Source organism: Rhinolophus hipposideros (assembly GCF_964194185.1).
Source record: "Rhinolophus hipposideros genome assembly, chromosome: X".
In the NCBI taxonomy this organism is placed as follows: Eukaryota; Metazoa; Chordata; class Mammalia; order Chiroptera; family Rhinolophidae; genus Rhinolophus; species Rhinolophus hipposideros.
In genome coordinates this window covers 8,162,675-8,177,899 of record NC_138046.1, presented here as the reverse complement: position 1 = coordinate 8,177,899, position 15,225 = coordinate 8,162,675, and the positions used below count along the sequence as shown (strand labels likewise).

The window sequence follows — 15,225 nt, the reverse complement described above, 5'->3', positions numbered from 1 at the left end:
GAAAAAATGGTAATTTTTGAGTGGTATAACCTGGTGAACATTGAAGCTAATATTACTGATAATGGGGCAGACAAACATCATGTTCCTTCTTGAGTAATGCACTGAGAAAAGCACAATTAAATCCTGTGATATTTCTTCCAAATATGAATAAGGAAAATCTAATCTGTTATAAAAGACAAAGAAAGGCTGAGTAACTGTACCAAACTATAAGTTAAATAGATGTGACAATAAATGCAGTGCGTCATCCTGGATTGAACCCTATATCAAGGAAAAATGCTATAACGATCGCTTTGGGGATGATTCACAAAAATTAAATATGGACTACAGATTAGAAAGTTGATGTCAGGTTACATTTTCTGAATTTATAATTGCATTGTAATTTTATAAAGTAATTTTCATTCAAAGGAAATACACATTGAAGTATTTAGGCCAAAGGGGTATGATATCCGCAACTGATTCTCAAATGGTTCAGGAAAAAAATTAAACACATACATGTTTGCATACTGGCCCTTTCAACACAGCCATGACGTATTATAATGAATTTACTTCACTGTGATCATATTGCTGATCATACTAAACTGGTAGCCAACTCAGATCCAATTTAGCCAGCAGATTGGTTTTCTTTAGAATGTCAGGCTGATATGTACTCAGGGTCTTGAGACCAAAGTCATGTTTCCTAGCTGTTCCTGGGCTACACCTGCCATCCAGGCAGGGATTGGTATTTCATTACCAGAAATGGGCTTGGTCAAACACATACATACACCTAAGTGAAATTCAGAACCTTTCAACATCAGACCAGAGAGATTGACCATTGAACTGAAGGATTCAAACTAAATTCCAGGGCTCAGAAGAAAGAAACAGCTTTATCTTAATCTATCTCATGCATCACAAGACTACTGAAGGTGGTTTAAGAATATTTTTTGATGATAAGAGCCAAGCAGAAGATCTTAAAATAGGAACTGACCTCCAAGCCCAGGTCGCAGCCGGTTATCGTAGCCATCCAGAAGACGATCCAAGATTCTGGTGAAGATGGTAATATTATCGGTGCTGTCATCAGGAATATCTGGGGCGTGCTTAGGAGAGAGTCTAAGGCAGTGGAAGAAAATGAGAGGATCAATAATAGTTCTTAATAGGAAACAGTTAAATGTATAAACACTTTAATTCAAGATTTTGATCAATAGACAGGGCCAATTCAAGACCCCTGTATCTTAACCAAACCAGCAAACACTTCCTATTGTCCACAATGATCACCTGTGTAAGAGGCAGACAGCGGTCACTATACCTAAGCTGGGACTCCAGCACTGGCATGAGCTTTACCAAACATATAGTCCAGCCCCAACCCAGCAGTGGAGAAACACAAATCCTGGACAGAATGGCCTTGGGAACAGTACCTGACATAAAGTTGATTGAGCAAATTTTGTTGTATGAATGAACAGGCTTCAAAATAAAAAAGGAAAATTGTGCTACTAAGAACTGATTTCTCGTCTAGCCTAGAGATACATGGGTTCACAGAACAACAGGGCCAGACAGACCCTTGAATTACATCTAGTCTATCTACCTCCCACCCTATGGAGGTAGGACAACAAAGCAATAGTAATCCATTTAATGCTAAAGCTACCAGGACTCTTAAGAGATTCCCTAATCTCTCTCATTTTATACATAAGAAAATAAGATCAGGGAGCACACCAAATTTGCCCTCAGTCATATTGCCAGTGAGAGGCAGAGATAGAACAATAAGCAAAGTCTTCCAGTTTTCTCGTGATCCTTAGCTACCTCCTGCTTCTCCACTTTGGACACCCTCTGTAAGCCTTTCCAAGCACTAAGCACTTTACTAAGCACCTAATCAGGCCTAGGCTGCGACTAATACTTCCTCCCCTTCATGAGGAGGAGCTTGATGTGGTTTGACAGGACTAGAAATAAAGAAAGGCCCAGGGTAGTTTAGTGAAAAGAGGGATATTGTGAAAGAAATGGCTGTCAAGAAGCATGGTGTGAATCCAAGTAATCAACTAGGAGTAGGAAATCTAGGGTCCTAGTGCCAGATGTATTTGGATTTGGAGTAGACCAATAAACAAGTTACAGTACTGTATCTCCTTAGGTCTCACTTCTCTCCAATCTTACCTTGGACCCAGAAGGTTGCTATTAAAGATGTACAATAATTATACCTAGCATCCAGTTAATCAGGGCTATAAAAGACGTAAGATAACAGTTAAGAAGGAGTCTTGAGAGACAGTCACTATATCTTCCCACCAATATTTATCCCTAGAAGTAAGAAAGGTTCCTGTTCTGAAAAAGACACTGAGAAAGATCTACAGAGTAGTAGAAATGTCTGAATTGAATAGTTCTCACTCCAAACTGCTACTCTCTATCTAATAACCTTGGAAAAGTAATTTTGAACTTCAATTTCCTTAATTCATAAACTTACTTAAATTCACTTAATCATTCAATGCATCTTTATTGGGCATCAACTATATGCCTGTTATTGTTCTATCTGTAGTGATAGAGCAGGGGGGAAAAGGTAAAACAAGGTGAATAATCTTTCCCCGCTCACAGGGCTGCTGAGAGAATCAAATGATAAAATACATACACGTGCAAGGAAAAAGGGAACTAGGCTTAGAGAGTCTGGAGAGATGCATTTGAATTATTAGGTTGGTGCAAAAGTAATTGTGGTTTAAAAGGTTAAAAATAATCGCAAAAACCGCAATAGTTACGTGATCTTCAACAAGTCACATAACACTCTAGTAACAGTTTTCTCACCTTTAAAATTAAAACAAATTCACAGATATGTTGTGTTAATATTAAATAATATATTAAAATTGCCAGGCTTAATGCTTAATCTCTAAAAGTATTCAAAGTTTCTTTTCTCTTTTTTTTAAAATAGTAGTTCCTACACTCAAACATATTATTCAAATGTAAATAGTAACAACAAAACATTGGCACCCCCACAAGCCAAAAGCCATAAAGAAAGCTTTAGCCATAGAGGCACTGAAAGCCAGTGAAGAGTAGAAATGATTGGCTGGTTTAGTGGACAGAGTGCTAGAAGTGATACAGATTCATTTGGGAAGGGGGGAGAAAGAAGGGAACTGTAGTGCAGAGATAACCAACTGACATCAATATGCTGAAGAGATAAACAGAGACACAGTGGATTGACTGCCTGTACTTAGCTCAATCCACCCAATATTCTGAATCCACCTTCCATGAGCTGTGGGGAGAAAGGCTGTTGGAGCTCAATTGATTTTGTGCAAAACTCTTTCTCATTATCTCTTAACTCTCACTGTGGGAAATCTTGACCCTGGTTAGCCTAATTTGATTTCTGGGAAATAGGTCTATGAATTGAATGAAAAACCATTTCTTGGGTTACTGGAAAGAGGTAGAAAGGAGAATCTTCACAGAGTTATAGATGAGCTATAAAGGGCTTCAGAGATTATCTAAAACCCTAAAGACTTTACAAAAAAACTGTTAGGATAAATAAATTCAGTAAAATTGCAGGATACAAAGTCAACATACAGAAATCAGTTACATTTCTATACACTAACGATGAATCATCTGAAAGAGAAATGGTGAAAGCAATCTCACTTATAATAGCACTAAAAACAAAACAAAACACTTAGGAATATATTTAACCAAGGAGATGAAAGACCTGTACAGTGAAAACTATAAGGAACTGATGAAAGAGATAGAAGAAGGCACAAAGAAATGGAAAGAGATCCCATGTTCCTGGATTGGAAGAATCAATACTGTGAAAATGTCCATGCTACCCAAAGCAATCTACAGATTCCATGCAATTCCAATGACATTTTTTTTTTTTACAGAAATAGGAAAAACAATCCTAAATTTTGTTTGGGACCACAATAGACCCTGAGTAGCCAAAGAATCCTGAGAAAGAACAAAGCTGGAGGCTTCACAATACCTAATTTCAAGCTATATTACAAAGCCATAGTAATCAAAACAGCATGGAACAGGCATAAAAACAGGCATATAGATCAGTGGAGTAGAATAGACAGCCCCGAAAGAGATCTGCATATTTAGGGTCAACTGATCTTTCACAATGGTGTCAAGAAATAACAATGGGGACAGAATGTCTCTTCAATAAATGGTGTTGGAAAAACTGGATATCTACTTGCAAAAGAATGATATTGGACCCCTACCTTACACCACTCATGAAAATTAAATTGAAACGCATCAAAGATTTATATGTAAGACATGGAACCATAAAACTCCTAGAAGATAACACAGGGGAAAAGAACCTTGACATGGGTCTAGGCAATGATTTCTTGAATAAGTTATCAAAAGCACAGGTACCCAAAACTAAAATAAACAAGTGGTACTGTATTAAACCAAAAAGTTTCTGCACAGCAAAGGAAACAATCAAATTGAAAAGATAATCTACAGAATGGGAGAAAATATTTGCAAACCATATATCTAATAAGGGACTAATACCGAAAATATTTAAAGCACTCATACAATTCAATAGCAAAAGATAATCCAATTAAAAATGGGAAAAGGACCTGAATAGACATTTTTCCAAAGAAGATATACAAATGGCCAAAGGTTTGTGAAAAGGTGCTCAATATCACTAATCATCAGGAAAATGCAAATTGAACTATGATGAGATATCACCTCACACCTTTTAGGATGTCTTTTTATTGAATAAACAAGAGATAACAAGTATTGGTGAGGATACAGAGAGAAGGGAACACTTATACACTCTTGGTAGGAATGTAAATTGGTACAGCTATTATGGAAAACAGTATGGCAGTTCCTCAAAAAATTGAACTACCATGTGATCTAGCAATTCTGCTTCTGGGTATATATCCAAGGAAATTTAAATAAGTATCTCAAAGGGATATCTGCATACTCCCCATGTTCATTACAGTATTATTCACAATATCCAAGATATAGAAACGACCTAAGTGACCATCAATTAATGAATGGATAAAGATGTTTTGTGTGTGTGTGTATATACATATATACATTTGTACACATATATGTCAGTTGTATCTCAGTTAAAAATAATTTTTACATCTCAGTTAAAAAATAATTTTTTTCCAGTTCCTGTTCAGATTGTCTCTGCACTGCTCACAAACTTTCTATAAGTCTTCATGCCTTAGCAAATAAAATGCAGTTCCTTAGCCTGACATTCATGGCCTGCTGTAAATCTGCAATCTGCTCCCAATCTACTTTTACAGCTGCAAATTCCACTACTCCTTCTGACCAGAAAGCATGGCCAAATCAGATTACTCACCATTTCCCAATCCTCCCCATGTGTTCATTTTCCAAGCCCAGTCATTCCCATAAGTGGAAAGGGCTAGCTAAAGATTCAGTTCTGGGGATGCTAGTTATATACTGAGAAGGGAATGAGGAACGCCTGGAATTAAACAGCACACATTCTAGTGTCTTTACTGAAGCCATTTAAAAATAAGCTGAATTTTGGGTAGAATATGCAGAATCCACCTTAAAAGGCAGCTGTGCTTTTCTTAAATAGCTTCTGTAGACTGGTAATGAAACTAGAGAAGTATTGGCTTGACATACCCACTCAACACGTGTCCCACCTGTCCACACTATTTGCTGAGTTAAAGTAAAACAAAAACTAAGATTTTCACGCCTTACTAATAACTGAAAGCCACTGTGCCACAGACCTCACAAACACATGGGAAGATTTGACTATTATGTTGGGAATGATTCAAAACAAGGCACTAGACCTTAGAGACATGATCCCATACGTGAACATAAGCAGACGTGCCCCAACGTAAAATGGGTTGTGTGCCAAAGCTTGCAAGTAGTTAAAAGCTCTTCCTTTGAAAACAACGCTTCCTTTGAAACAACACCACATAAAGGGTAGCTTGTTTTCTAGGTAAGGCTACACAAGTCTTTATTTCTCATTCCTTATCTGAATGATTGTAACCATATTGCCAATGCATGAACACTGTTTCAGCAATATTTCTGATTAAATGGACTTTAATAGGTCAGTCTGAGAACCATTTATAACACTACCTATGTGGAGACAAGAATATGACACAAAAGAAGGGGACACTACATACCAGGAATATTTTCTTCCCCACCATTATTTACTGTCTACCCTTCTCCCATGGCCATGGTCAAAACAATGAGCTGGCCATCAGCTCAAATCTCTCAGTCAATCCTGGTGGCTGGTATCTTTACAGTGGAGAATGCTAATGGTCACCACCTTAACCAAGAGACCACATTTAGCATCAGTAATACTGAGACACACGTGCCTTCAGGCAAGATGCAGTAGGAAATCACAGCATCACTTATCAGGTATTCGTGATCTTAGCTTCAAATGCCCAGCCATGACCTGTGTCACAAATGCTTCACTTGTACTTCAAAGAGGAAAATGTATTTCTTAGTCCTCTAAGTCCTATAAGACAATTGTACTTGCCCCATTTTAGCATAGGCCAGCCAGTCATGTGGCTGAGTTATTAAGTATTCAGAGATTGAGGGATTACTAAACACAAGTGTTCATGTCCATCAAAGAAACAGGCACGTGCCTAATTCTTACTTAAAAGTGACCAAATGCATGCAAAGCAATACATTGCAGCAGTTAATAACATGGACTTTGGGGCCAGACTGTCTGGGTTTCTGTCCTGTCTCTGCCACTTTCTGGCTGTGTGAGCTTTCGCAGGTTACTTGACTTCTCTGTGCCTCCATATCTCATCTGTGAAATAGGAATCATAGCAGCACCTAACTAGTAGGTCTGTTATAAGGGCTATATGAATTGACAAATGTAAAGAACTTAGAATAATGCTTGGTACCTAGTAAGAGTTACATATAAGCTTTAAGCAAACATGATGGAATATGAAAATTATAAATAAAAATAAAGTCCTAAGTTGAGTTTCAAAAAAATCTAACTAGAGAGCAAAGGAGAGTTTCCTGTTTGAAGCAATGTCCGGAAAACCATATTATGTGTGAATCGTTGAAAGTAGTGAGAGTTACACTGTAGACAAGAAAGCTTGGAGTAGTTCTGAGAGCAGTTATATGGAAAAGGAAACAAGTGCTGCTAGGCATTAGAGGAAGGTAGACTTCCGCTCAGTACCGGAAACACTTCCCAGCCCCTAGAGCTATGCCCTGTGGTAGTAGTGCAGTTTATCACCGGAGGGGTTCAACCTGCTAGGCCAATCATCAAGCGTAATGCAGGAGGGACTCGACTCGGGGTAGGAGCTTAGGATTGACAGACTCTCAAATTCCACATCTGGTTCTGAAAACGTACCATTTGACGACTGAACGGTAAAAAGTATTAATGAATCGATTCCATAATAGATATTGCATGTACATGGAAGCGATTGGACTTTTCCTACTTATAGTTCAAGTCATAATTGGCCTGAGACATACCCACCCCACATGTGCTCCACCTGTTCACACAATTTGTTGAGTTAAAGTAAAAGAAAAACGAAAGCCTTCATGCCTTCTTAGTATTTACATGTGCAGCCACCAGGTGCCAATTTATTCTGAGATTAAGAGGACAGAGAAAATATCTTTCAAGATGAAAAGAGATGCAAGGACCTTTGGTACAGTGGCACCAAGTCAGGCTATGGATGTGACAAGGAAACAAATAAGCAACCCCCCAACCATTTCTTCTTAAGTTCACAGTATCTGCTGTCACCACTGCTACCACCACATAATCCTGAAGCAGACAAAGTGCTGATATAGGGTCGTGTCCCTCCAAAATAATGATCTCCAACCTATTCTTAAATATGCAAATGTGAGGCTTTGTGCCCAATGCCTTTCATTTCCCCTTCCATATATTAGGTTGGTGCAAAACCGTAATTGTGGTTTAAAAGGTTAAATATAATTTCAAAAAACGCAATTACGTTTGCACCAACCTAATATAGTCTCCACCCTTCTCCACCCTGTTCTCTTTCCTATAAAACTGACTTGTATGAACTACATCTACAGGTCTCCCATGGCCTCTGGCTTCAACTTGGGTTTGGCTGAAGGTCAGAAGGAGGAAGACTCAAATCTGGTTATGTAATCCCCTGTCTCTCCCTCCCTCTCTCCCTCTCTGCCTTTCTCCCTCTCCCCCCCCGCCCCCCCCCCCGTGTAAAATCTCCTCCATTAAGGGTCTCTGCACCTCTTAAAAAAGCTTGTTTTACATGACATACCTGCTGTTGGCCCTAGGTTCTTTTTCTATCCGTTGGGTTCCCCTATGCCCAGACCTTTACAGTTAGTTCCTTTGCAAATCTACCCTCCTCAAGTAATCTTAACTGAAAGGCCTCATGTGTTTTCTTTGGGATCCTGACTGATACACATCTCAAGTTTCAACAACTTGCAGTCAGATCTGGACAGAGAGAGGATCCATTTGGCACTTGTTTGCTACTTACATTTCTCCATTATGAAATTGCTTATCTTCTGCCATTTTGGCTCAGAAAAATGACAGTTTCATAATGATCCTACTTAACACTGTTCTCATTTGTTGATGGTCAAAATACTGGACCAGAAAGCAGGAGTAAGAAATGTTTTATTACATGACGCTGAAATTGTTCCCTGTAGCTTTTCCTTAAGAATGTGAGACTTGGATCAGAGACTGGCGTTCTAGACCTATCTCTACTATTAATTTGCTGTGAGGTTTTAGAAAAATCAGTTTTCCTTTCTGGACCTTAATTTATTCATGCACAAAATAAGGGATCAGACCAGATGCTGTCTATGGGTTTCTCCATGTCTGCTATTCTAAAACCAAAATTCCATATCCCTAGCTATCCTGTCAAGAAGGTATGAAAACAAGCAAACAAAAAGAAGTAGCAGCTCTGTTAAGTATCAGAACTACCAGCATATATCACCATATATTTAAAAGTTGTATTGGTTCCTTTATTTCAAGTCAGTGGAAATACAGTGCCAAGCCTAATCGTCAGAGCCAGGCTTTCAGTAGTCTCATCCCTTCAAAGTATGAATTGCATTGGACTTGGAAGAAAGTAAACAAAGAAAGAAAGAAAGAAAGAAACAACAGTTTCTAATGCCCCTGTATTAAATCCAAGCACTTATCTCTGCTTTTCAAGTAAGATCTCTTGGCCTCCTCTTTAATATAATTATAAAAAGGCTTGACTATCTGATTTTCTGAGCACCAACAAGATGTAAACAACCCAATGTAAACAGGAGAGGTGACAACATCGATGATGGAGATACAAAAAGAAAAAAAGCAGATATGGAATGAAGATTACAAATGGTCTTTTTTTAATGAATGTTCTTTATGATGATTATAAAGTTCCCAAGAAAAGGGACTATTCTGTTCAAAATCCTTATTTTGGATTATAAGAGGTAATACACTTTTAAAGAACTGTAGTCTCAGAGCTAAAATTTTAAAGGCTTTAACACTAGAAGAGGTAAGGTTCATTTATTTAGAACTTCCATCTTATTTAGAACATCTATCATGGCCTAACGAAATCAGATACACGAAGAGTTAATAAAACAGAATGAGTCTGTTTTTCCAGACTGGGGTAAAGAACAAAAAGGGACTCACAGGCTGTTTCTAAGGACATATCAGTCCAGTTCTATAGCCCTCAGCCCCAGAGATTACTGTTGAAAATACTGATAGGATATGGAAAGACTCAGAGTACTTTAGGACAGTCAACCCTGCAGAAATAATTAGGAACCAGTCTTTATGCTTCTAAGAATATGGGACAGTAGCCAAATGTAAAACAACAGAAAAGCCATTACTGAAGAACAAGATATCCTGTGTAATACTGAAATATTTCAAGGTTAAGGGGATCATTTCTAGTAAAGACACTTCCTGAATGAAATGAGATTTTAAAGTAAAAGGAAAAAAAGTTCAATATAGCTGAAGAACACAGAATTTGGTGACAGGAGGACTAAGAAATAAGGCTGACAAGACGGTAAAGAGTGGATCGTAATGGGTCTCTTAAAATCGTGTTAAGGAGTTGAGATTTTAATCTAGGGACAATAGAAATCCATTAAATCACTCTAAACAGGGTAGATACGACTCAACCTGCAACATAGAAGAAACACTGGCTATAGGGTGACAGTTTGGATGGGAGTAAGATTTTAGGAAGCCAGACCAATTAGAGACCCTCGCAGTAGTAAAAGTGGAAGATGACATTGGATTAAACCAGGGTGGTAACAGAAAAGTTGGGCAAAACTAGGTGAATCCAACGGACGTGGGAGGTAAAAATGACAGATCTTGGTGATTGAGTCAACCTGGAGAGTGAAGGGTAGAAAACTGGCAAAAATGATAATAAGTTTTCGGCTTGAACAAGGGGTGCATAGTGGTTCCACTGACTAAAACAAGGAAAAATGGAAGGGGAACATGGTATGTTTGTTGTTTTTGTTATTGTTGCTGTTGTTTTTAGAGTTCAGGGAGGGAGATGAATAATGAAAACTAGTTTGGACATGCCTCATTTTAAGTACTTCATGGAATAGTCAAGTGGACACGTCCAATACATAGTTTTATATAGAGGTCTGCCACTCCAGAAAAGTTAGGAGCAGTGATTGAGATGAGAATCATTGACATATATATAAGGTAACAATGTCATGGGGATGAACGAAATCACTTAGTCTGTATAGTAAGAAGAGCACCTAAGCACAAAGGAAAACACCAACACGTGAGCAATGAACAAAAAGGAGAAGATTAACAAAGAGATTACATCAAAGGCCTTTGATATAGCTGTGTAGTATTGTGAAAAATATTGTAGAAAGCGTAGCCATAAAAGCATGAAGAAACTCAGGTGTAGTATTTACTGTTGGTACTAAGTGCAGATCTCTTTCACTGGGCCAGTGAAACCACCCCCCAACTACTTCAGAGTAGTATCAATAGCAGGAAGGGGGCCTAGGAGGTTGTACCTTCCTCCAGTCAGCCCTCAGGCAATTACTGATTGAGATGAGGCTACAATACCCCAGGCTCCTTTCCTGGAGGTGGGCCAAATCTCTAGTATCATTCCTGTTACATATCTCCCGGTGGGGGCAAAGGAGGCTACACTTCAAATGAAATTATGCCTTTGCTTTACTTCTTCCCCTCCCCAACTCACTTCCCTCAGTTCCTTCCAAGTTTCTCCGAGAACACTCTCTCAGCAAATCATTTGGTTTCGAATCCTTGAAACTAATATAAAATAATATTGAATGTCAATTGTAATTGAAAATGTTTTAAAAGGGGGAACAAAGGTGAAGGGGAATAAGACGTTCCAATTTTCAGTTATAAAATAAATAAGTCATGGGGATGTAATGTACAGCATAGGGAATTTAAAAAATAATCCTTTGTGGTGTCTGAAGTCAAAGAATTATGTTTAAATTTACATTTCTATTTTTATGCGTACATGTGGATATTTTATTTCATATTAAAAAAAGAGTTAAGGAGGGAGGAAAGAGTCAAAAATGTTGAATGTTGCCACATGTTACTAAAGAAACTGAGTTACATAAGAACAGACAAGTGTCCATTTTAGCAACAGAGCCATCTTGGTTGCAGAAGCTGCCTTAGAGTCCTGGGGTTGGAGTCAGACAGCTAAGGTGGTGGATCAGAGCAAGAAGTAAGCAGAGACAATAAAAAACCCACTTCTTCAAGAAATATGACTGTGAAGTGGAGGAAAGACTTAAGGCATTATCTAGAGGGAAGATTTTTAAATTTAAGGTGGAAGATTCTTGATCACATTGAAATGTTAATGGAACAGAGCCCATAAAAAGGGACAGGTTGAAGATCTAAGAGAGACTGAGAGCAAATGGCTGGAGAGAACTGCTTTTAAGATGTTACCTAGGGAATTCAAACATGCGCAATGGAGTTGCCCAACAAGACCTTTGAGATCTCTTTCTCTCTTGAGATCTGAGCTGATGATGTTTTTTCCAAATATAATACAATGCAATGTCTAAGTATCAGGGACCAGAGTACTTTAGTTCACCTGGGGGGAAAAAAATCAAAAGTTTTGGTCCAAGGCAAGAATTTATCAGAGCATTCTTCTTTTTTTTAATTTTAAAGAACAGTCATTTAATGTAAAACCAAAGTCATGTTTCAAAAGTTAGTAAAGGTATTTTAAGAAGACAGTATTCTTTTGTTCCAGGAGTTAAGGGTTCTTACCCGCCGATATCCTGCTTCACAAAATCCCCGGGTTCTTGTCGTCTTGATTCCCCTTGGCCAGCTGTTCCAGGGAGAATATTAATCAGGATGAGAAGCCCAAGGTTGATCAGGTAGAATTGACTCATTTGTCTGATTATCATTTTCTTCGGCACCAACTTGGCGAGTCCTGTGAGATACATGTTCAGGGAAAGAAGAAAGGGAAAGGAGTGGAAGACAGGCAAGGGAGAAGGAGAAATTTTAAAAAGATTTCATTCAACTCTATTAGAGCCATTTCATTTCCCTAGTATCCAGTTATTAAATGCTGAAGGTGACGGTCGCCTTGCCCCAGTTAATGCCACCAAAATTCACTACCAACACACCCCTCTTTGAATATATCAGAGCCTGACCAAGAAAAGGTAGTATAAAGAGCTCTAAATCAGTAATCACGAGTCCGAGGTTGCAGTTCCATTTCTTTCCCTGTCTTCCTATGACTAGGTGAGTCACAGAACTTGTCTCAGACTCACCTCTCATAATCACCAAACTCTTATAATCTCTCATGTCTTCATTTTATCTTTCCCCAGGTCTGTCTGATCTTTACAATCACAAAAGCTTTTGTCATAGTTAACTGTGATACTAGAAAATACCAGAATGTTGAGACCTGGAGTCTCTCTATAGCATATATAAGATTGATTCTCACCATGATACAGTTAAGCAATTTTCCAAAAGATCAAATAGTGTGGAGCAAATGGACTATTTCCTCTGAATCGGATTGAGAAAATGCTGAATGATGAGACACCATGGCTCTCGAACAGGAATGCAGTGTCTCCCCATAAAGAGACGTGTGAGGGCAAAGCCAGCCCTATATAGGGGCCGTAACATAAAGAAGAAATCCAAGCCTAGCCTTAGTACAGAAGTCCTTAAGAGGTCAGTAAATTATACTGATGGTAGAATCATGTGATTTACAGTTGCCTGTATGCAAGGCTGTTTTATGACCTCTGGACTGGTGGAGGTATAACCAACACATGGGGTTAAGAAAATAGTGTAAAGTGGCATTTGCTTGCTGTCTCTAAACCTTATGGCTTCTTTGAATTTGAGACACTGACCACTTGAAGACCTAACTCTGACCCAACAGCACTCTTTTTCAGTCATATCAGTGGTTTAATTTTCAGAGGGAATGGAAGAATATGAAACTACTTTTTCCAAGGAAAGTTTATGCAAGAGACTAATGTAATATGTAAAACAGGTACATGCCGGAGAGCTATTGTGGTCGATGAGAATATGAAGAACAAAAGTCTTTCTAAATTGATCCCATCCCCCCAAAATCAGCCAGTAGGTTCTACGTTAGATCATCTAGAATCTGTGTGAGGAGAAAACAGCTATTTGGAGTTACACGCTCAGCATTTTACAGTCTGACAACCCTGCTCACACCCAGAGTCCGGACATTTAGATAACGACCCTAGTTTAAGATTCCCACCACAAATTCCTGCTTTGCTTTTCCTGGAACACGTATGTATGTATGTATGCATGTATATGTGTATGTATGTATTTTATTGTAGTTTATGCAAAATGTTTTTATTTAAATTATTTTTTCAGTTACAGTTGATATTCAATATTATTTTACATGATGTACAGCACAGTGGTTAGACATTTATATAATTTATGCAGTGATCCCCTGGTTAGTCTAGTACCCACCTGGCACTATGCATAGTTGCTGCAATATCATTGATTATATTTTCTCTGCTGTACTTTACATCTCCGTGACTATTTTGTAACTACCAATTTGTACTTCTTAATCCCTTCCCCCTTTTCACCAGAGTGCTTTTTAAAATAACCACTTAGATTTGAGCCCACAAAAAGTTGTGACTTCTGCCCCAACCACCTTGTAAGTAACAGGTGCTTGCTACCTTGTTCTCGATCTTCTGCTTGCTCATCACTTAGCATGGAGGACCGCCTTTTCCTCAGCTCATTGCCCCACCCCCTTTCTGGGATCTGTAAGTAATAAATTTTGTGACTTTACTTCTTCTGTGTGAGTGTATTGAAACTGTGCCTTCAGTCAAAGTAACCCAGGGTTTTCATTTCCCCAAAGCGGGAGCTTGGATGCTGAGGGAACTATCTGCCAACACCACATGGATGGCTTGTGCCTCCTGTGCATATTTTTAACTTAATACACCAGCTACAGGCCCCCCAACACAATATGACATAGACATAGAACATCATGATACTGGAGAAAATGGACTTCTGATCTGAGGAAATGTCCAGAGCATAGATATAAATAGTCCTAGTATTAAGTTGTAACATATAGAATCATGGACCAATATGCAACAATTTTTGTTTTGCAAAACAGCAATTTCTTATGGTCAATCTAATATCTGTGCTGGGACATTCATGATTCATAAGCTGTGCGAGAGTTGATGGTCATTTTACAGAAATGAACAGAAACAGAACAGTTCAGAAAACCATAGCATATGAGTAAGAAAACATGGTGCCTGAGCAGGCATCTCTGGAGCATGAGAAACATCTGTAGTATGGGCAGTAACCATGATTTATGCTCAAACATCCATAGTCCTTTGGATGTATGTTGCATGATCATATGACAAAGACTGATGATTAGATAATCATGATACATGATTGACAACTACTTACAGGAACGAAGAGATTTGGTACAGGATGTGAAGTCCAAATCAGAGAAACGATCCATGAAATATAAGACAGAACCATGATGGATGCTCAGAAAACATCAGTATGAGTGCATGAGTAACGATCCTGGGTATAGGAGAAGATGGCCATGCTGCATAAGCAAAGAGACTGAGTGTGTGTTCAGCTATGTTATTCTGGCATGGAAGTATGGGTTATGTTCAAATAATCATGATACGCAAGCAGTAAACCTTTACACTAAGAATAGGTGCCAATGAACAGAAGCAAGTACCAATGATTTGGAAGGATAAAACTATGATACATAGTATGATGTATAAGAAGACAAGAATGTTCTATGAACTCATGACTAAGGTACTTGTTCAAATAACCATTATGTATGAGAAAGCTATGACACGTAGAAGAGGTTGGACAGAATACGTGCCCTCCAACTACCATGACACTTTGTCAGTGAACATTATTATAATACATGTGAAGACATTTATGGTATAAAGCCATACGACCATGGTAAACGCCAGAAAACCACAGCACATGAACGTAATAATCACTGAACAAGAGAAGGGGTG

The 15,225-nt window shown here is 38.4% G+C and overlaps 1 protein-coding gene across 3 annotated transcripts in view; it reads right to left on the bottom strand.

Moving 5' to 3' along the window:
- Positions 1 to 15,225, bottom strand: part of GABRA3 (gamma-aminobutyric acid type A receptor subunit alpha3) — a gene marked incomplete at its 5' end in the record, with an annotated part of 191,770 nt that overhangs the window by 109,802 nt on the left and 66,743 nt on the right. For 2 of the 3 annotated variants that reach the window (XM_081042973.1, XM_081042971.1), the window contains 2 exons: positions 965 to 1,086; positions 12,029 to 12,194. In XM_081042973.1, the coding sequence (XP_080899099.1) occupies positions 965 to 1,086; positions 12,029 to 12,168 (262 nt within the window). Of the gene's footprint in view, positions 1 to 964; positions 1,087 to 12,028; positions 12,208 to 15,225 lie in introns of those variants that run through there. The other variant, XM_081042972.1, reaches the window with a different exon arrangement.